Source organism: Callithrix jacchus, chromosome 10 (assembly GCF_049354715.1).
Source record: "Callithrix jacchus isolate 240 chromosome 10, calJac240_pri, whole genome shotgun sequence".
NCBI lineage: Eukaryota > Metazoa > Chordata > Mammalia > Primates > Cebidae > Callithrix > Callithrix jacchus.
In genome coordinates, this window is record NC_133511.1 from 125,955,003 (window position 1) to 125,976,906 (window position 21,904).

The window sequence follows — 21,904 nt, forward strand, 5'->3', positions numbered from 1 at the left end:
CTGACCAACATAGTGAAACCCCATCTCCAATAAAAATACAAAAAATTAGCTGAGTTTCATGGCAGGTGCCTGTAATCCTAGCTACCTAGGAGGCTGAGGCTGGAGAATTGCTTGAGCCCAGAAGGCAGAGGTTGCAGTGAGCCAACATCATGCCACTGCACTCCAGCCTGGATGACAGTGCGATACTCTGACTTGGAAAAAAAAAAAAAAAAAAAGCGCCATTGTAGATAATGGCTCTTGTCCTTGGGCCAGAGGTGTTTGGGGCTCAGGAAGCAACTCTTAGCGGCTGTGGTTGGCTGGGTTTGCTGTGATCCAACCCCTTCCAGAGGCAGGTGGATGCAGGCTGGGAGAAGCTAGTCATCCTGAAGGTTCTGGAAAGGTGATTTTTGTTCCTCAGGGTTTGCTCCTGGCGTCCTCTGCGCCCTCTGGGCTGTCTCTGGGCAGTTTCTGCCATTCCAGAGGGTGCAGTTGAGTCCTGGTTGTCCAGAGCTGGTTTTCCCACCCCTTTCCAGCGTCAGGATTTAGTGAGAGCTGGAGAGGACTTCCTCTCCTGTGAGGCTGCAGAGGAAGGGTGGGTGGATTGCTTTGCTTGTGACCCAGTAGAGCAGGCTCATGTGCGCACAGGAGCGGGGAAGGCCCAACACACAGGCCTGGCCCGATTTCCAGCCTGGCCGTCTCCCAGGAGGTCCCGGTGTTGCTGTTTCTTCCCAGGGCACCAAGCACTGGGCTTTGAGATGGGAGTTTGGGTTCCACAGGTTTTGGGAGCTGTGATATCCTCGATCTGGTTTTCTGATACCTTCTGTCCCCAAAATGCTGACTGCAGAGGGGAGGCCATCGTCCCTCCGGTATCTGCAGGGGATTGGTTCTAGGACTCCAGGTGGACACAAAATCCATGGATGGTTAAGTCCTTTATGTAAGATGACATAGTGTTTGCGTGTAACCTACACACATCCTCCTGTGTACTTCAAATCATTTCTAGACTGATCGTAGCACCTAGTACCTAGGAATGATGTGGAAGTTTGGGGAATAACAGTAAGGAAAGCCTGTACACGCTCAGCACGGATGCCTCTTCCCGTGAGTGTTTTTGATCTGCAGTTGGTTGAGTCTCTGGATGCAGAGCCCGCTGATGTGAAGGGCTGGCTGAGCTTCAGGTTTGGGAGGCAGATAGATGCTTCTGGGGTTGCTGAGATTTGGGGCAGCCTGTGGTTTTGGAAGCACAAAGAGGTGCTTTCTGGGCAGGCTGACGTCATGGGAGCTCCAGCCTTTCCGAGAGCCCTCCCGTGTGGGGTCACTGCCTGGGCATCAGCCTGGCTGTGGCCAGGGGTGGGGGGGTGCATGCTGGTGAGCTTCAGAGAAGGTGCCCTGGCTGCTGCTGAAAGAGGTCTCCTCTTCCTCTGAGAGGCTGTGGGGTTAAAAATGAGTAGGCATTCATTATAGACAGCAGGGAAAAGTGGAAAACCCCCCACTGTCTTTCTACCCAGATACAGCCACTTCCGTCATGTCCGTTATTCCTCAGTTACACGGGTGACATGTGAATGCTTCTCCTTGCAGCATTTAAACATAATAGATAATGCTAAGCCTCTCTGGGCCAAGGTGTCAGTCTGGTTTACATAGAAATTGCGGCATGCGGAAGTGTGAGCTATGATGAAAGAGTAACTGGAAGGCTTAAGGAAACTGCGGTGTCCTTGGGCTCAGGGAGTATGTGAGGAAGAATGAACCCGGAAGGGGGTCCTCCTAAAGCCGGGGTTCAGACCTCTCGAGAGAGTGTGGTTTAGACATAGGAACGCAGAGACGTTCACTGGTGTCCCTGGGCTGCAGTTGGTCTGTGGTCACTGGGCAAGCAGGAGGCCACCCTCCCGGGTGCAGCAGGCCCAGGTTCTGCGCAGGCAGTGGCATGGGCCCGCCGAGGGAATTGGGTAGCAGGGCGGGCAGGTGGCCTTGGGCACTGGTTTCTGCATTGAGGACTGTGGGAAGCTGGGAAATTTTAGGGAGGTCAGGCCATGGCTGTAGGTGGCCTGGGGACTGTGTGTTCGGGACAGAGCATCTCCACATGTGCCTCACACCACAACCTGATCCCCTACGTGGCATCCAGGAACCGCAGGGGAGCCTTACGGTCCTGCTGCATCCCTCCAGCCCCCCGCCCTCCCCCCCCCGCCGCCCCAAGACAGCCTCAGCCCCGCTCGCTGTGGACGAGATGTTGAAAGGGACTCTGCCTGTTGTGGCCAAGTGCGTATCAAGGGGGAGATCGGGAGGCGAGAGGAAGGGTGTCGATCATGGGCACTGCCCGTTTGGGTCTCACTCCTAATTAGCCTCTCTATTCAACTGGATATTTTGGGGTTTTCCTTCCAGACTTTTCCCTGTATAATTTCAGGCGTGTACTGGTACCTGCGGAAACACTTGCTCTGTTCTTGTCTGATGTTTCCACGAAGCGTCGCACTTTTCACTCCACAGCCTGCCTGTTCACTCAGCCGTGTCTCCTCGCCCTCCATTTTCATGGGGACTCTTGTGGGGAGGAGCCGTAGCCACTTGTCACTTGTAGCCGTGGATCACTTGACACGTGGGTGTTGCCGCTGAGAACCAATGTTGAATTTTATTGCGTTGAAATTTTCATGAACCAGCCACCGGTGGCCAGTGGCTCCTGCGTGGGACAGTGGCGCGGGTGCCCTTGCTGAGGAACGTTTAGGCAGTTCCCGTTGCTAAGCTCGTGCACACGTGGATGTGTTTCAAGGAGGCTGCTGAGCACAGACAGTGCTGGGTCTCACGAGGGTCCTGACGGTGGCAGTGGCTGCCTGCCTGCCCCCACTACCCCCTCTGTTCTGCTGCTGCCAGCCGCAGTCCGGGAGTTGGTTCTGTGCTAAGTTTCTGTAGCTGTGAGCACCACTTACATGTGTTTTTCACACAGCTTTTTTTTTTTAATCAGGGCGACACTTTGCATACATTTAAGGTGACTCTGATATCACAGCGTGGTTACCTGAGCTCTCAGTGGATGCTTGAGTTACTTCTGTTTCTCTCTTGGTGTTGCAAAGACCGCTGAGATGAACACCTTTGTGTCTAGAGCGATTTCTGTGTCTGGGGTTATTTCCTGTGGCTGGATACGTAGCACGGGGATGAGGCAGGAGAAAGTCAAATCCCAGAAGGAGAGGGCATGGGGCATTTTTGGGCTGTGACAGCCGTGGCTGCTGGACTGTGCTTCTGAGCGAGTGTGTTCTCTGCCCAGCACCCGCGGAGGCCCACGTACCAGTCCCCATTTCTGCAGAGTGCCCAGTTTCTCTTTGGCCACTACTACTTCGACTACCTGGGGAACCTCATCGCCCTGGCAAACCTGGTGTCCATTTGCGTGAGTGCGGATTTGCCCCAGAGCTGGCGTGGAGGAGCCTGTTCCCGCCCACCTTGTGCATGAGCCTGCCCCTCCTGCCTTGCCCGGCGCTGTGCTGGGCCTGCAGCGAGCCCGCTCCTCTGGCTTCGCAGGTGTTCCTGGTGCTGGATGCAGACGTGCTGCCTGCTGAGCGCGATGACTTCGTCCTGGGGGTAAGGTCTGAGCTGCTCCCTGTCAGGGCCAGGGAGAGGCTGGGCAGGACTGGCAGCCCCGGGGCCCCATGCTGGGTGCCTCTCCTGCCCTTTCAGATTCTCAACTGCGTCTTCATCGTGTACTACCTGCTGGAGCTGCTGCTCAAGGTCTTTGCCCTGGGCCTGCGAGGGTACCTGTCCTACCCCAGCAACGTGTTTGACGGGCTCCTTACCATAGTCCTCCTGGTAAAGTGGGCACATCTGAGGCCGGCCTCTCCTGGTCGGGTGGGTGAATGCCACCTGGGCTCTGTGTGGGCCCATCTCAGGCCTCCCCTGAGGACCAGAGGCTGTGGGAAGGTGGGCTCCTGCTCTCAGTGATGAGGGCTGCCTTCCCTGCTGGCCGAGTTGCTCAGCAGGCAGCTGGTGGGGGCTCTAGGAGGCTGGGTTTCCACTGCATTCGAGTGTCAGCATGGGTGGAGTGAGGGGCCGGGGCTCTCAGGCACCTAGGGTGTTCTCAGAGAATGCTTACACTTCTTCCCCAGACCCTGTGGGAGTGAGGGGTTGTCACATTCAGTGTGTGTGTCACAAGCAGCCACATCAGAGTGGTGTTTGCTATAGCTGGCAGTCCCTTGGGCACACGGGCAAAGAGAAATTTGAGACGGGCCCTGTGGTCTGTCCTTGACTCAGCATCTTCTCTGCCGTCCCCACCACCCCAATCTGTGCAGTCCTGAAGGAAGTCCCGACATCTGGAACCAACTCATGGGGTCAAGGACCAAGTTCTGATTTCTCCCCAAAAGCCCCTTTTGGGGAGAATGTGCTAGAGATGAGCTTTGTAATTCCTTCCAGGGCCTCCCAGATTAGCGTTGCTGTAGCGAAGCCTTCTTTTCTTTTGTGATTAAAGGTTTTGGAGATCTCAACTCTGGCTGTGTACCGATTGCCACACCCAGGCTGGTATGTGACTGGGCAGCACTGAGGGCAGCTACAGCAAACAGCACCCCACCCAGTGTCCCTGGGAGGGTCTCCACGGTGTCTGGGGATGGGGCCTGCCTGCTGGGTCTGCTCTGACTCTAGGGCAGACCCTGTGATGTGGAACGGGTGGGCCGATCCTGCAGTGGAGGCTATGTCGGGGCAGGGCCCTGCCGTTGCTCTGGGGGCCTCTCTCCAGAAGCGGGCGCCTTGCAGGCTGTGGTGGGAAGCCGCCGTTCCCCCTTGGAGGCACCTTCCAGGGTAGCAGTGGGCTCCCCCTCCCAGTGCACATGCTGGGGGCTGGAAGCAGAGATGCCCCTGGCTCAGGTCTCAGGGGACCTGTGATCACTGGGGTTGGGCTGGGCCTTCTGTTGGCGGGAAGGTCCTTTGGAGCGCTCCCAGCTTGCGGTGTGACCTTGAGTCATCACCTCCCACTCTGGACATCACTTTAGCCCCCTTAAAATAGTGGAGCCAGGGGCCTGGGGCTCAGTGAACTCTGATGCTGTGTGCTGATTCCCCACTGCCCAGGGTTCTGTCCACGAAAAGACTAAGTGGATAGGGACCCTGAGAGCCTCATGGCACAGCAGGGCCATCAGCCAGGCTGCTCTGCCCCAGGAGTGTGGCTTCTGGGTGCCCGTGATGAGACAGGAAGGGTGGGCACAGGGCCCAACAGGCACACATGCCGGTCTCCGCCCCATGGTCAGGCCGGGCTCCTTGGGTCTCTGTGCTCTGTCATCTATCCCACTGCCTGCTGAGCAGCTGGGAATCGCTTGTTGGGGGTGGGGACGGTGACCAGCAAGGGCCTTGCTGTTCCGTCACCTCCCCAGGGAGCCCCCCAGGACTTAAGGCAGGTAGCGCCACCGCGCTGCGTCATGGGGCTGGCGTCGCCTCGTCTTTGATGCGCACTGAGCATGCACTTTGGTCTGAGTCTTTACCTTGGGGCTGACAATCTGGATGAGAATGGGTTTAAGTTTCAACAGAAATGAAGGCACAGAAGACCCAGTGGGGTGTGGTTCAGGGACGGGGTCAGGGGTCAGGGTCATAGGACAGGAGATGGGTGATGGGGCAGGAGGTGGGGGATGCGGCCGGCACAGGGGAGGGGGCAGGAGACATGGGCTCACGCAGTTCTGCCAGGGCCTGAGCTGGAGCAAGTCTCAGCGTCTGGAACCTCAGTGGCCTCCCGTGTAGATGGAGGGTCTGTGTAGAAGGAGGGCTGCCGGCCTACCTTTGAGGGCTGGGTGGGAAAGTGTTGGGGCGATGGAGGTTGCCCGGGGGCTGCAAGTGGAAGCTGAGCAGTGAGTGGCCATGGCTCTACCCTCTCGCCGCCCTGCAGAGGCTTTTCTGCTTGCTGTTGGCTGTGGGGTGGGCTCCCGTCGTGCCCGGTTGCCCTCCCTGTGCCTCCGTCTGTCCAGGAACCCACCACACATCTCCTTGTCCCCTCCCTGTGGGGCTCCTGGGCCCCTCCCAACCCGCCTCCCTCCCTTGTCTGTCCCCAGGAGGCCGGAGATGCTGGGCCTGCTGTCGCTGTGGGACATGACCCGCATGCTGAACATGCTCATCGTGTTCCGCTTCCTGCGCATCATCCCCAACATGAAGGTGCGTGTGGCCACCCCACCCCAACACTCGCTTGCCCTCCAGGTTCACGCTGCTGTGTTGCTCCAGGATGGGTGAGCCTGGGGCAGGGAGGGCATGAGGACTGTGCCCATCACCCTGGGCCCCCTCACCTCTGCCATGTTCTTGTGACGCTGGGGTAGGGTCATCAGAAGCGGGAGAGCCAGCTCTGCATCTCCGGGTGGGGATGGCAAAGCGGGTGAGGGCATGGTGGGTGCGATGCTTTGTCTGGCGGCAGGAGCAGCTGCATGCTCTTGGAACCTTGGGCATCCCAGCGCTCCCCCAGGTCTCTGAGGTTCCCAGAAAGGCCTTCGCCAGGACTCCCAGGGTGCTTGTAATGAGGGGCAGAGTACCCCTGGCCGGGAGCTGGTTTCCAGGATTTCCTCGTGTGGGCTCAGGTGGCTCGTGGCCGTCTCTGAGCCCTGGTTTCTCCTAATGCACCCGTTAGGAGCAGTGGGCACCTTGAAGGGGCAGGCAGGTGGGGTGGGGGGGTTCTGGACCTCACTGCTCCTGCCTCCATGTTCTAAGACCCCTCTTCTGGGTGTCCAGGTCCTTCCTCTGTCCCTGTTCATCCTTCCTCTGAGCTGTGTACCTGTCCTGCCTGGCAGTATGTCCCACTTGAAGGCAGCTCAGAAGTCCTGATCCTTCCTAGGGGGCTGCTGTGCTGGGGCCTTCATACACACAGGTACTCGTGTTCACACATAATTACACACAACCATACAGGCACACATAATCACACGTATACACAATACAGCCATGCACATGTGATCTCACACATAGCCACATACGTGACCATGCACATACATACGTGAGCATTCACAGGCACCTGTGATCAGTCACACGTATACAACCACATTTGCATGCAATACACACACCATGATGTGCACACACACACACATTAATACACCTATATCCAGCATAACTGTGCACAATCATCACATACAAATATGCATGTGAGCTCATGCCTGTATGAGACGCATGATCGTGTGTGCACACATATGCAGTAAGGTGTCAGTGTCATCGGCAGGTTCTTGGGAACTGTGACTTTAAGGGAAGTGGTGCACAGCAGGCCCTGGATAATGTCATTTTGATTGAAGTCACAGTTTCCTAGGACCTCTCACGTGACTGTATATATGCTCATGATGACACACATGTGTGCACACGTACATGCTTACTGGTCTCCACTGTGGCGTTCAGCTGTATTGTCTACTTTGGAGGGGTTGATGGGGCTGCTTTGAAAGCCTTTCTCCCGGCTGCGCTGTGACTGGGAGGAGTGGCCCTTTGGAGCTGGGGCTTCTCTGCTGGGTCTCAGAGGTCCCTTCTCAGACTCATTCCCTGTGGGTAGTTCTGCACCTCCAGCTCTACATTTCTTTGGCGCCTCCAGGCTGCAGAATAGCTGACTCAGCCGCAGTGGTGGGCAGGCAGAGAAGGGCTTCCCAGAGGGCTTAAATAGGCTGGGGTGGAGGTGCTGGGACGGGGAGTGCATGAGTGAGTCCCAGCATGTGCGGATGCGTGGGGGGAAATACCGGTGCTGGGGTGTGGGGGTATGTAAGGGTGGACGTGGGGTCCTGTCAGGCTATGTGGTGTGTAGAGCCATGTGTGGGTGGCTGTGGGTCCAGGTGTGTGTGTGGGTTGGTGGTCATTGGTGGTCATTGGCCTGCCCGTCTTGCCTTTCTATTGGTCAGGGTGGTGGGCCGGGATGGTGTCCCCTCAGTGGGGCCAGGAGGTGTAAGGGCTGTGCTCTCTTCCTGTCCTCAGCCGATGGCCGTGGTGGCCAGCACCGTCCTGGGCCTGGTGCAGAACATGCGTGCGTTTGGCGGGATCTTGGTGGTGAGTCCCGGCTGCTGCTGGCGGTGGGCATGCACGGGAGTGGGAAGCTGGGAGGCTGGTGGAGGCAGTGCTGGGCCGCTCACTGCTCTGTCTGCAGGAAGCTTCCTGGGTTCTGACGGCAGCAGGTTCCTGAGGCCAGGGAAGTACAGGGTTAGGGCAAGAAGCCAGAGGCCTCCCCTTCTTTGCAGAGGAGGGAGATCGGGGTGGTGTGGCTGGTGGCCCTGCCTCAGCGCACTTCCCTCCCACACCAGAGACTGTTTGGGGAACTTGAGTCCCTCGTGTTTTCTGGGTTGTGGCCTCGTTGAGAAATGAGTAACAGAAATGCAAGAGGCACAGGAGTTTGCCTCCAGGAACCCCACAGCCCACGCAAGCCCTAGGTGAGGACGCAGTTGAGGCTCCTTTCTTAGAGAGATTTCAGGGAGCTGCAGCCATGTTTGCTAAGCAAGAGCTGTGGACACCGGCCCTCCAGCTGAGGAGCCAGTCTGCTCTGCCTGGTGGCTGGGCTCAGGCAGGAGAGGGGCCCCTGACCAGGCAGGCCCAGAGCCATTCCCAGAGCCGCTCTGTGTGAGCGACAGGAAGCCCAGCCGCAGAGCCGCTCCTTGTGGAGGGACAGGAAGCCCGGCCGCAGTTGAGGCAGTCTTGTCCTTTTATTCTGACCACCTTGAGTTAGGGACCACCGGGTGGGAAGGCGTCCCTGGGGACTATGGGGGGCTCTGGGCTGGATCCCAGGTGTCCCTCGTGGCTCTGGAAATAGACGCCAGGAAGAGAATCTTGCCTCAGGCACTGTCTGCGCAGCCCTCTAACTTGCACACAGAGGAAACTGAGGCCCAGAAAGGGGACCAGGTTAGTCCAGGGCATGTATCCCTCCACTCTCTGCTGGCACATGTTAGGGACAGGCCTTGGGTGGGCGGTCAACCTGTTTCCTAACCTGGGTGCAGGGCCCCGGTTCCCGTAGGAGCTCCATGACCACCCCTGCCTGAGCCCCACTGCCTCTGTGGAGCCGCCAGCCCGGGGGAAGGCCAGCTGCACATGTTTTGAAGTGGAAGCCAGGCTGGAACCCCAGCCCTGGGCAGAGGGACCTGGCCTCGCAGACATCAGCCTGGCTTTGTGGTTCTGTCTGAGGCCGAGTGGGGCTGACCAGTCCCGGGCCCCTGTCCCCCCAGGTGGTCTACTACGTATTTGCCATCATTGGGATCAACTTGTTTCGAGGCGTGATTGTGGCTCCTCTTGGAAACAGCAGGTGAGGTGGAGTCTGAGGTGCCACGGGGAGTGTCTCAGGTGCTGGGGTTGGGGGAGGCCGTGGTGGTGGCCTTGGTGGGCTCCGTGTCTCAGGAGAGGAGGGCGTTCTCCTGGGTCCTTCATCTCCTCCCTCCACCCTCTTTTCCCTGACCCCTGATTTCCACCTCCACTCCGCTCCTCTCCCAGGAGCCCTTGACTGGAGTCCCTGCTGAACGCATTTCTTGTGGCCTGCTCAGAGCAGCACTCCCCCCGCCCCCCACCCCTGCATCCCTGTCTGGACCTCAGGCCAGGCTGAGCACGCCAGCAGAGGAGGGGGTGGAAGGTGCCAGGCCTCAGAACCTGGAGCCCCACCCTGACTCAGGTGTGCTGTGTTCCCCCAGCCTGGCCCCTGCTAATGGCTCTGCACCCTGTGGGAGCTTCGAGCAGCTGGAGTACTGGGCCAACAACTTCGATGACTTTGCGGTGAGTGCTGTGCCCTGCCCACCCCTGCTCCCCTGCTCCTCCCTTCCCCACCCTCCGGGCCCTCCTGGACCGTTGGTTTCGGCCCTGCAGGCTGCCCTGGTCACTCTGTGGAACTTGATGGTGGTGAACAATTGGCAGGTCCTCCTGGATGCCTTTCGGCGCTACTCGGGCCCGTGAGTCCCGTCTCCCCAACGGCGGCGCATTTCTCTGTGCAGCCTGCGGGTTCTCACCTCCTGGCACGCTGCACGGGATGCCCTGAGCGGGGCTGGGATGGGGTCCGCCAGTGTGGCGTCCTGGCTGGCTTTGCCCCACATCATGGCTCAGCATGGTGGCTGGTGACTCTGGGTTTACACCTCCTAGAGGTTGTTGGTGTGTCCGGGGCTTCTGAGGAATTCCGTGGGGCTGCGGGAACTGCGGGGAGGCTGAGCGAAGGAGATAGTTGAGGTATCTGTGAGCTTGAAGAGCTCAGATGGCCCCAGCAGCTGGTCCCAGCTTTTACTCCCAGCGCTGCTTCCTGCTGGCCCAGCCGCCGTGGCAGCCTGCTGCGTGTTTCTGGCCTTGGCTGGGTTGCTTCTGAGATGGAAATAGTGGCACCGTCTGCATCCCGGCATGCGTGGCTGGATGCCTGAGAGCTGTCCCCACCATGCGGCGGCGGTGTTTCTGTCAGGTGGTCTCGCTCTGCTCACCGTGGTTCTCGGGTGGGCCTCTGTCCTCCGCAGGTGGTCCAAGATCTATTTTGTGTTGTGGTGGCTGGTGTCGTCGGTCATCTGGGTCAACCTGTTTCTGGCTCTGATTCTGGAGGTATTGGAAATCCCCATCCAGGCTGTTCTCCGTGGCGGTTTGTTTCTAATGCACTTTCGATGGGCCTGAGGCCACCGGCCGGGCCTGCCTGGGACTTTGGTGGGAGAGTCATGCAGGGTTAGGCAGGTCCTGAGTGAGGTCGGGCCTTCCCGTGGGGCTCAGTGCTGCCTGCCCTGGCTGCTGGTGCCTTGGGGGATGCTCCTGACGTGTGGGCTGTGGGGATGCTTAGGCCCCCAGGCCAGGCTGAAGGAGGGACTTGGGCACCGGCTCCAGTAGGAGCCAGCAGCTTCGTGGGGCCTGTGCCAGGGTGTCCAGGGTGGATGGCTCAGCCCCCTTGGTAGGTGCCAGGCTGACCCTGGAGGGCCGGGGATGCGGCCAGGCTGCTTTCACTCGGGGCCCGCACTCACTGACCACTCTCTCCTGCTTGCCAGAACTTCCTTCATAAGTGGGACCCCCACAGCTACCTGCAGCCCCTTGCTGGGACCCCAGAGGCCACCTACCAGATGACTGTGGAGCTCATGTTCAGGTGTGTGGGTGGGGAAGGCATTTCTGTGTGGTCCCTGGGGTGTGAAGCCAAGAGCTGGGGGTGGACGGACCAAGGTGGTGGCAGGCCCTGATGGCCCTCCTCCCTCACCTTGCCGTCCTTCCCCTCCACCCCTTCTGCCGCCTCTTCCCGCTCCATCCAGTTATCTGGCTTTGGTCCTGTGCCACAGGGGAGAAGCTCAGAGCTGGCTCAGGGGACTTCCTCTTCCTGGCACTGGGGTCATGGCCTTTGTCCTGCTCTGCTGCTCTTAGATCGGGCATATTTAAGGAACTGTCTTCAGGGTCCACTGGATCCTGTAAACGGGGGACCCGAGGAAACCACACCCTGTCTTCTGGCAGCTTTGAGATGGTTCCTCTGCTGGCCCAGAAAAGCGGCCGCCCGGAGGCAGCCCTGCTGTGGCCTCTGTGCCTCCCACAAGGGGCTGCTGAGCTGCTGCGGCCAAGCCCCCGTCCTGCCAACCAGCGGGAAGACGTGGCCCCTGGGCTTTTAAGAATGCCGGGTAGACACTTCCAGTGGCCTCATCCATCCTGAGGCTGATTGGAGTCCCCGCGTCCCTGTGACACTCTCTGCTTGTGTTGCTAAGCTCTGCTCCCTTGTTCTCCTGAGCGTGCCAGGGTCTCCCCGATTTAGAGGCCCCTGTTGTGCGTCTCCTCAATTCCACAGGGATATTCTGGAGGAGCCCAAGGAAGATGAGCTGACAGAGACACTGAGCCACCACCCGCACCTGCGGCTGTGCAGGTGACGTCTGGGCTGCCGTCCCAGCCCGGGTGGCAGGAGAGAGAGGCTGGCCTACGCAGGTGCCCGTCATGAAGAGGCGGCCGTGTGTGGCCGGCCAAGCAAGAATAGACCTTTCCTTTGACGGCCCACTAAGCTGGGGAGGAGGAACCACATCCTTTGCGCGCGGCCTGACAACCATCTTCAGATGGGTGCTGGTACTTCAGGAAGGTGCCGCACCTCCGCCTGCGTTTAGAGCTGCGTCAGTGAAAATTCCCTCGCAGACCCCATAGGGACCTTTCAGACAACAAGCAAGAAGCAACGGCCTCCCACGTGCCCTGCAGCTCCTGTGCTGCCTTCGCTGCCAGCGGCCCTTGGGGACCACTTGTGCCCGGGTCTGCACAAGTTAACTGGCAGAGTTCCAGGGCAGCCAGGTGGGGGTGCCCTGGTGGTTTGCCCTGGAGAGAACCTTGACTGTGTTTTGTTATTTTATGGCTTGTGTGAGTGTGACTGGGTGTGTGTTTCTTTAGGGGCCTGATTGCCGATCATTTTCATCAATAAGTCTTGCAAAGAATGGGATTGTCATTCTTACTTCAGCACAATTGCTGCTTCTCTGGAGTAGGGTTGTTGTGTCAAGTTGGTTGGGTTGTGCACTGCACAAGGGCATGTGGCTGTGAGGCGTATCCTGGCATGGGCTGTCTCCCTGCAGTGAGGGGCACCTTTTCTGTCTTGCTCAAAGGCATGTGTACCAGTGGTGGCCTTACTTTCTGTGTTCTTAGGGTGTGTGGCAGGGGGCCTGGCGGGGGTGGGAAAGTGAGCAGTGTGTGGAAAGCCACATTGTCACCTGATGCACGCTAAGTCCAGATTGACCAGTGGTTTCTCACTTCAGGTGCCAACTCACACAGCTGGTATTAGAGTTCTCGGAGGTCTCTGCTGAGATTTGGAATCTCCATGGAGGAGGTTGGTGGGATTGATGAGTGATGTCTGCGTGGGGCTGGCTCCGGCAGGCGTGCTCTCCCCAGCCTTCCCCAGCTTGTCTGGAAAAGGCGTTCTGGGAGAGCTTCAGCAAAGGAACTTCTAAAATGCCGTGAAACACCTGTGCTTGGGGTTTTCTAAGTCCCGGTGCTGTTTGTATCTTAGCACATGGCAGCTTCTGATTGATCCTGAGGCTTGTCTGAAGTCCTGGGCACTGACCTGGCCTCACTTGGGTGGGGCCCCCTGGGGGCAGTGAGGACTCAGAGCTGCCCTCTTCTGCAGGCCACCTTCCTGGAAAGCTGCTTTTGGGTGGGGAGGACCCAGTGGGGCTGCTTCATCGAGGGAATTGGTTGTAAGCCCTTTCAATGGTTGGGAGTCCACACCCAGCTCCCCTGGGCAGCTGCTTCTCTGGGGACAAGGATGGGAATTGCCTCCCTTGGCTGCTGTCCCCACTGGCTGTCCCCCTGCCCCACCCCTTTTCTGCTGAAGTTTGGGTGCCATCTAGTGGTGGGATGCGGTGCGGTTGACTATTTTGAAGGCAAGGTGGACCCAGCAAGTCCCAGAAACAACTCTGGGACACCACTCCCTGTCACGGCCCCCCCCCCACCCCGCCCCCAGCCTGGTACCTGGTCTGTGCCCAAGCTCAGCAGGACCGGAAGGGATGGCCCTGACAGGGTTGCTCCTACACTGCGTTCTTGCCTGGGAGGCCCAATTTCTTTCATCTGCTTTTCCTTCAGAGGTGCTGAGCCCACGCCCTAGCCCCTGTGGGATGGTGCGGGAGGGGTGACCCTAACCACAGCATGGTCGCTATGAGATTGGGTAGGAGCAAGTCCAAGGAGAAGGTCACGCGTTTCTTTTTACTCATGTCGAACAATAATAACAATGTGGAACCAGCCACAGTGTTGGGGAAAAGTTGCAGGTACAGTAGAGAGAAGCCTCTGAATCACTAGTGGCTGCAGTTCTGACCCTGCACCCTCCGTGCTTTGGGAAGGCGTTCAGCCAGCATTCACGTCAGGTGCGAGCTGCACGTGGCTTCGTGGTCATGGTGACTTAATCCGCCTGGACGGGACAGTGGCTCTGTCTCCCTGGGCATGTACGACCTTGACACTTCGGGAGATAAGCCCGTGGCTTTGCAGAATGGCTCCCGGCTTGTGTTCCCGTGACGTTTCCTCGTGGCTGGTTCTGGGTGTGCGTCTTGTCTAGAAGTATCACAGGGTGGACACTGCCTCCTGGCAGGGGCTGAGACTGCACTGGGCCCCTGTGGCGTTCTCTCTCGTCGCTTGGTCAAGTGGCCCTGGTCAGCTTCTCCACTGCTCAGTCACGACCCCGTCGTAGTGAATGAGTTGGGAGGTGCTGTGAAGTGATGTCAGTGTCCCGTTCCCGTCAGACTTTCCTTTTTCCTTCCTTCCTTGCATCCACCTGTGGGGGTCCTGGTCTCTTGTATTCAGGGCTGTGTTCTGTTATGATGGTTAGTCTGAGGCTCAGGTCATCCTTGTTCGGCTGTGGGAGCCCTTTCTTCTGCCGTGTGTGTGTGTGTGTGTGTGTGTATGTGTGTGTGTGTGTGTGTGTTTTGGTATATACCTGCAGTTCTTTAACTGTTTCCTTACTTTCTGGTGCAAAAAGATGTTCAAGCCTCATTTTGTGCCTGCCTGCCCTGTTCCCTTTGTGGGAGTCTCTTTGCCGTGTCTCCCAGGAGCCCCGTTCCTTCGAATGGAGCACAGCGTCAGGAACCCGGATGTGGGTGCCAGGGGTGCTCCTGGCTGTTGGGATTGCTGCTCACAGGACTCTTGGTGGACGGAGCTAGGGGATATGTGCACGCACTTCCACCTCTCCCATCTGTTAATGGCTGGGAATGACACTGAGACCTCCGGTTTCAGGCCAGCAGCACAGGGTGCGTGCCAGCTTCTCTCTTTCTGTAGTTGTGAGGCCCTTTCTGAATGGCGCGGGGTCCGCGAATCGGCTAAGGGAAGAGAGCCCAGAAGCCTTGCACAGGCGCAGAAACTGGGACGGGTGGACGCACAGCCGCAGGCAACGGTTGGTTATTGATACATGCGGCCAGAAATTCCGGCCCAGGTGGGAAAAGAAGGAAATGGGTTTCCTGTCTCACACCTAACTCAAAAGTGCATACCCACTGGGTGAGGGCTTCAGTGTGAGAAGCAAGCGTTAGCAGATTTAGAAGATTGTGAACTCAATGTATTTCAATCAGAACTTCTTTCTTTTAAAAATGCCATAAAACAGGAGAGCCACCCTAGGAGAAGATTTTGGCAACTGATAAGCTAAACTTGTATGCAGACCACATAAAGGGTGCCTGCAAACTGGGAAGAAAAAGGCAAGCCAACAGGGAGTGGGGTTTTTCACAGAAAAGCAAACACCCAGGTTCCACAGTGATGGCAAACGCTGCCCCGTCCTACCGGCTCTTAGGAACACGTGAAACGAAACAGAAACACCACCCCTTTCGCTCACTCCACGGCCCGGGTGGAAGGAGCCGGACCGTCTTAATTGTTGGTACTTACATGCTTATTCTTGGAGGCAAGCTAAGGTGAAACAGCTTCTGGGGAAAATAGTTGGGTGTTATTTGTTGCAATTGAATATGACGTATCTTAGAAATTCTCTGCTAGATACACCCTCGAGAGAAGCCCCTGCCCGTGCGCACTGGAAGACAGTTGGCAGGGCGATCCCAAGGGCGGTACCGGTACTAGCAGCGCACCTGCCAGCTGAAACGTCCTCAACAGAATGACAGGTACACTGAAGCTTGGTGACAGTGGACTATTACACGGCCGTGAACATGAGTGAACTCCAGCTGCAAACAGCTACATGGAGGAATCTTAGAAACATAACATTGAGTGAACAAGTTCCGGAAGTCTCCACACGGCACGGTGTTATTCATGTAAAATTCAAAAGCAAGGTGAAGCGGCATACCGTGCGGGCGCGCGTCGGTCATGAGATGACTTCAGTACAGGACGGCGAGAAGCCTGTGGTCCGGGGAGCGGCCGCCTCTGGGGGAGATGGGGATGGGATGGGAAGGAGCTGCAGCCCAAGCTGTGGCTGCCGTGAGCAGGTTCTGGGGCACGTTCTTGTCCTGCTGCGGCTGGCAGGCCTCGTGGTCACGGTATTACCCTTTGGAATATACGCATGTTACATGTGTTCTTTTGCATGTGCCAAATAGTAAAAGGAGAGCGAGCGGAGGGGTGTTGAAGACAATGAACATGGACAGGGAATCTCACTGCAAAGGGGAGGTGGTATCAAGAGGATATTGAGGTGGTTTTCACGTGGGAGGGTATTGTGTGGACTGATGGGGAAGGCCCAGGGTTCAGCCAGGAAGTGGCAAGGCAGGAATGAGAGGCAGGGCAGGGTCAGCCACAGGGACGCTGCTGGGCCGTGGCTGGAGGTGCAGTGCCCGGGGCAGCAGTGGGGCGGAGGTGGGGCGGGGCAGGCCGGGGCTGGCAGGTCCTCTGCACCCAGGGCTCAAGCACAGGGCTGACCAGAGCAGCGGTTCTGTTGGCCCCACAGGCCTGGTGCCGTCAGCGGGAGTGCTCAGTGGCCGTCAGGATCCTCTCTCAGGTTCCCTCCCACGTGCTGTCCCCAGTGCAGGTGGCTGGATGGGGCCCAAAACCCATGCCCAATCTGTGGCTGGGGCCTGGGAGCAGGGTCTTAGTGAGCAGGGCTGGGGCCTTTCATGTGGTCTCTGCCCTGCACGGCACAGCAGGGGGAAATCTTCCTACCACCAGAGCGGCTCGGATTGGGTTTCCTGCCTGAGATAATTGGTGGTTCTTAAGAAAAGGTTAGAACAGTTCCTTGCATGAAAACCACCGAATGGGACGGGGCGCACCGCACTGCTCCTAAGAATCAAAGAGGAGGCGTGGAGCCCAGGCGGCGCTCCTTACATCAAAGTGGCCAGCAGACGGCCAGGGCAGCGCACACGGCCTCCTGCACGCCTCTCCCCAGCCCTCTAACCACGTTTCAGGGTGTGTGTGGGGCGGACTATTCTTCTGAGTAATTCAGTCGGAACCTCACAGGGCGGTGGGACCCACAGCTGTGGGGGGTCTGGGTGGGCCTGGGTGCCTCCCTGGTTCCAACAGCAGTTGGCTAATCCACACCTGGGCCCGGGCCCCTGCAGCACCTGTCACCAGGTGAGCCTACCTGCCTGCCTCCCTCCCTGGCCCTGCAGGTTGTGGCCTTTTTAAGCACAGCTAACAGGCACACTGACTTGTGAGGTGGGCAGGGCCCGATAACCCGAATCCACGGTGAACGTTCTCCAGTGGTTCTTATTTCTGAAGCTGAGACCTGTGCAGCGCCGGCAGGTGCCTGTCAGTGCCTGTCAGACTTGAGCATGTGCCGGGGCTCCCTGGGGAATGTTTCCAATGCAAATTCCCAGGCTCTGCCCAGAGTTTCTGATGAAGATGGTCACATGTGTGATAGTTCCCTGTGCTGCTGCTGGCAGGGGCCACACGTGGAGGATGGCGGGCCTAGGAGCGCCAGCTTCCCTCCTTTCCTTGTTTTCTTCCAGCAAATTGTAAAGAGCACCCATAGCTGCTAGGGGCCAGTGTTAAGCCAGCAGTGCTTTGTGGGGAGCGGTTACAGAAAGGCCCCTTCTCTGGGTGGTTGGAATGAACCCAGCCTCTCTGGATGGAGGAATCAGGGGAAAGCGCTGCCTGCTCAGTGCTGCAGTGACCCGGGCACCCTGGCGGACGCATGGGTTGGCCAGCAGGGGCCAGGAGAGACATTGGCCTGTCTGCTTTGGCTTGGGTCTGTGTGCAGGGTGCGCGGCTTGATGTGGAGAGCCTGGCTGTGCCCTGCCACGCCCGGGGGCACAGGCATGAAGAGAGCAGAGATGGGGTCCCAGCCTCTGTGGGGTCTGGTGATTCTAGCCTGATGCCTCCTATCCCCCAGCCCTGTGCTCCTGGGTTTTTGAGCCCCTCCACTCACCCTGCGGGGCCCTGTGGTGTGGAGAAATTTGTAGGTATCTGCACCATCGAATGCCAGAAGGTATCTTACATCTGGTGCCGTAGCAGGCGCTCTGAGTGTTTATTCGGGGCTACTGTAAGCCAGGCACATGGTACGTTCTCACCTGGATGTACCAGGGGGATGACAGCAGAGGAAAGGCTGGGACCAGGAGGTGGAGGAGGAGCAGGCTGGAATTTAAAGCCTGAAAACCCACTGTTATCCAGGCCAGCTTGGAGCTTCCTGAGGGCCTCTGGGAAAAGGGAAAAGATTTCTACCTGAAGAGGCACGGGTCTTCTTGTTGGCGAGCTCTGCCCTTCCTGGCAGAGATGTGCCTGGGTGGAATAGGCCTGGGGGTGGCTGCCACCCAGCGTTGGCGACCCCACAACCATGTTGGGAACACTGGGATGGGAGCCAGAACACAGAAGCCTGGATTTGGTCATCTGCCGTTTTGAAGGCTCATGGTGGGAGGCCCAGGGGTGAGGGTGTGAAGGCACCTTCTAGTCTTGGAGGCAGGGAACACAGGCCCGTTGTCTGCATTTTATTTCCTTTGAAAGGAATCTCGAGAGCAGTAACAGTGGTAATTGATAACTGGTATTGACAGAAGTCACGTTGCTGGGAGCCTGCCGGCCTCCAGGTGCTTTCCGGAGCTCTTTACCTGTGGACCAGCAGATGGATGTGTTTAATCCTAGAGTCACCCTCTGTGGCCCTACTGACACATGGGGAAACCGAGGCTCAAAGAAGGTGGATAACCTGCCGAGGCTGCACGGCTGGTGGATGGTGCCGCTGCTGTACCTCCCGGCCCCTGCTGCCTCTGCTTTCGACCTCCGCTACCTCCAGGTGGAAATGTGAGCTCCGTGTGCCTGGCCTGTCCCAGCCCCAGGTAAACGCTCGCGGAATGAACACCACTGTGTTGGATGCAGCTCCCGGACGGCCCTTCGCCCACCGTGGCAGGGTGGCGAGTCTCAGTGGCTCCGTGTGTCACCCTGGACGGCCGCAGGTGACACTCGGCCTAGTCTGAGGCTTGGTCTGGGTCCCGCCTGCTGCTGACTGTGGTCTTGGACTTGACGTTGGCTTTTCCTGGCACCTGTCCTGTCTTCTGGGAAAGGAGGCGGGTGGGCTTTTTGGAAGAATGGTGGCGAGGAAGCTGAGTCCGTGAGTGACCCCAGCGCGGTCTGTGAGCTTCAACCACCAGGTCCAACCCTTGGAGCTCCTTGTGTGTGGGGTCCTTGTCCCCATCTTGCAGGTGAGGAAACTGAGGCACGAGGAGATTCAGGGACCCATGCAGACAGATGGCAAGGTGGCAAGGTGGAGCGTGAGCCCAGGGCCCCTCTGTCTGCAGCCCCAAGCTCTGGCCACGGACTTCCCATGGGGCAGCTCCTGGGTTTCCAGGCCTCGGCTCAGCCACAGCGACTGTGGTCTGGGTGGACCACCAGCCTCTGCACTCATGCCTTTGGCTGTCAGTGTTCAGCACAGCAGTGAGCATATGGCCCCTCTCCTCTCCCGTGTCCCACGGTGATGACCTTGTTAAGTGCAGAGTGGAGGAAGAGTGAGGGAGGGAGAAGGGGCACGGGTTGCAGCAGGCAGAATTTACGGTAGCGATGCTCCAGGCGAGGGACCCTCGCTGTGGCTGCTGCCTGCCTGCAGGACCCATCCCCCGTGTAGCCGGGTCCTCCCATTGCCAGGTGAAGGGCACCAGAAATGTCAGGAAGAGGGGGTGTGTGGGTCAGCCATGGAACTCATGGGAACTCTGTTGGGACAGGAGTCCTGGGACGCAGCCGCTTCCTTCCTTTCTCCCGGCACCTCTCCCAGATTTGCCGACCCCGGCACTGGTGGGAGCGGTCAGAGGCGAAGGGCCTTTCTTTCCTGGGTTGGTGGAGGTGGGCTCTGATGCCAGGTGATGTGGGCGGCCTGGGTTCTTGTCAGCTCCTCTGCTGGGCCCTTCTGGTTGGCCCAGCACCTCTGGCACTGGGTCCCTGTCCTCCTGTGGGTCCTCAAGCCAGTCTTCAAACAGCTCATGCAGTGCCTTCCGCCCTCCCCATGGCCCCCACCTGGATCCTGGCAGCCTCAGGTGTTTGTGGGTCCACTGGCTAGAGGCTGGAGGTGATGCCACCCCCAGCCTGCCATCCCAGGCCCCCCCACCCCCCACGACTGGGCTGCTGTGGCATCAGGCACCATTTCCATGTGGGGGGCCCTCCAGGTGGCCCTGAGCCCTTTCTCCAGGCTGGGTGTTGCCTGGCGGAGTGGCCACACCCTTTGCACTAACCCCACTTTCTCGGTCCCTCTGGGTGTTCTCTCCCTTCCAGTGGGTGAAGGGGCCTGCGAGTCAGGAGCTGGTTTTTATTAATTTCCTTTGTAAATTCTTACATCCAGAGGGCTCCTGCCTTGGGATGTCACGTCTCCGGTTTTCAGGTGGAAACACCCATTTTAAATCCCGTTGTGGGTGTGTTTGCAGAGAAGCAATACTGCAGACGTATGACCGAGTCCTGGATGGGGGGTCAGTGGGCCACTTGCTCCTTTTATCGTTCTTTTTAGTATTTTATTTTATTATTTTTTGAGACGGAGTTTAGCTCTGTCACTCAGGCTGGGGTATAGCAGCAGGATGGAGGCTCACTGCAGCCTCTGCCTCCCAGGTTCAAGAGATTCTCCCGCCTCAGCCTCCTGAGTAGCTGGGATTACAGGCACCTGTCATTATGCCCGGCTAATTTTTATATTTTTGTAATGATGGGGTTTCACCATGTTGGCCAGGCTGGTTTCAAACTCCTGACCTCAGGTGATCTGCCCACCTTGGCCTCCCAAAGTGCTGGGATTATAGGCATGAGCCACCGCGCCCAGCCCCCTTTTAGTATTTTAAACCATTCCAGGGTGAGCTTTAAGAACTACAAGGAAAAATAAGATGTTTAAGGACAAGAATGAACACCCACACCTTATCCTGATGGTGAAACAAATGATTACATGTCACTTTAAAATACCTAGGGAGTTCTGGATCAGCCACAGGGTGGGAGTCAAGGTTTGTAGCTAGTTGGGTGCTGGGCCCTCTGGGCATGTGCTGAATCCGGGAGTTCTGGATCAGCCACAGGGTGGGAGTCAAGGTTTGTAGCTAGTTGGGTGCCGGGCCTTCTGGGCGTGTGCTGAATCCGTGGCCTTTTTTCGAATAATGCCTTTTTTTAAATTTTACTGATTTAGAGATGGAGTTTCACTCTTGTCACCCAGGCTGGAGTGCAGTGGTGTGATCTTGGCTCACTGCAACCTCCGCCTCCCGGGTTCAGGAGGTTCTCCTGCTTCAGCCTCCTGAGTAGCTGGGACTACAGGCATGCGCCACCACGACTGGATAATTTTTTTTTTTTTGTATTTTTAGTAGAGGTGGGGTTTCACTATGTTGGCCAGGGTGGTCTTGAATTCCTCACCTCAAATGATCCATCTGTCTTGGCCTCTTAAAGTGCCACGCCACCAGGCCTGGACTTGAATAATGTCTTTAAATCAGCCCCAAATCCACGGAGGCACAAGGAAAATAATTACATCGAGCAGCAGTGAACAGATTATCCCAAACCCCAAGGTGTGATGGAATAGGGCCAGTGCAGCTGCTGCATAGCGCTGAGCAGGACGGGAAGGGCGCGTGGAGATGCCGGCCACGGTGGCCACGTAATTCGAAGGCACCTGTGACTTCTGCTCATGATGGGGCAGAGGCCCAGGGAGCACAAAACATGGGAGGGGTGCCAGGCAGGTTCCAGGCCCGGGACAGGGTGTGGTGTGTGGCATGCTCACATCGGAGGGGTGCCAGGCAGGTGCCCAGGCTCGGGACAGGGTGTGGTGTGTGGCGTGCTCACATTGGAGGGGTGCCAGGCAGGTTCCAGGCCCAGGTTGGGGAAGCCTTCCTTTGGTCCATGCAGGACTCCTGCCTATCTTTCATGAATGTAATATTGGAGGTAGTTTAGCTCTGATTTGACAGCTCTGGTGTAGTTGACTGGCTTAGCCATGGCAGGGAGGGGTTAGGGTCGGCCCAGCCCCCTCCTCCAGGAGGCTTTTGTGATCTCCCCATCAGATCAACCTCCTCTCAGCTCCTGCCTGTTCCGTCTGTCACAACGTTGACCTCGCCCTCCTGTCTCACAGCTGTCTGTGGGCCTGTGAGTGCTCCCGGGTGGACCATCCCCAGCACCCTCGGTCCCAATAAATGAGCCGATAGTGTAGCACCTGATACAACCAAAACAGAGACTCTTCAGTACATGTGGAAGGTGGGGTTGGGGGTGGGGGCTTTCTGGGATTGTTCCAGTGGTTCCCAAACATTTGTCTGTTGGGATTCCTGGAGGGCTCATG

At 57.9% G+C, this 21,904-nt stretch overlaps 1 protein-coding gene across 40 annotated transcripts in view; it reads left to right on the forward strand.

The window, feature by feature from the left end:
- Window positions 1-21,904, forward strand: part of TPCN2 (two pore segment channel 2) — an 82,596-nt gene that overhangs the window by 31,840 nt on the left and 28,852 nt on the right. For 7 of the 40 annotated variants that reach the window (XM_078341669.1, XM_078341661.1, XM_003734322.6 and 4 more), the window contains 12 exons: window positions 3,218-3,337; window positions 3,469-3,528; window positions 3,625-3,753; window positions 4,409-4,458; window positions 5,970-6,069; window positions 7,843-7,914; window positions 9,078-9,154; window positions 9,534-9,615; window positions 9,706-9,788; window positions 10,335-10,416; window positions 10,848-10,942; window positions 11,624-12,245. In XM_078341669.1, coding sequence (XP_078197795.1) covers window positions 3,218-3,337; window positions 3,469-3,528; window positions 3,625-3,753; window positions 4,409-4,458; window positions 5,970-6,069; window positions 7,843-7,914; window positions 9,078-9,154; window positions 9,534-9,615; window positions 9,706-9,788; window positions 10,335-10,416; window positions 10,848-10,942; window positions 11,624-11,702 — 1,029 coding nt within the window. In that variant the 3' untranslated portion in view covers window positions 11,703-12,245. Of the gene's footprint in view, window positions 1-3,217; window positions 3,338-3,468; window positions 3,529-3,624; window positions 3,754-4,408; window positions 4,459-5,969; window positions 6,070-6,633; window positions 6,770-7,842; window positions 7,915-9,077; window positions 9,155-9,533; window positions 9,616-9,705; window positions 9,789-10,334; window positions 10,417-10,847; window positions 10,943-11,623; window positions 12,246-21,904 lie in introns of those variants that run through there. The other 33 variants (XM_078341663.1, XM_054241178.2, XM_078341667.1 and 30 more) reach the window with 22 other exon arrangements.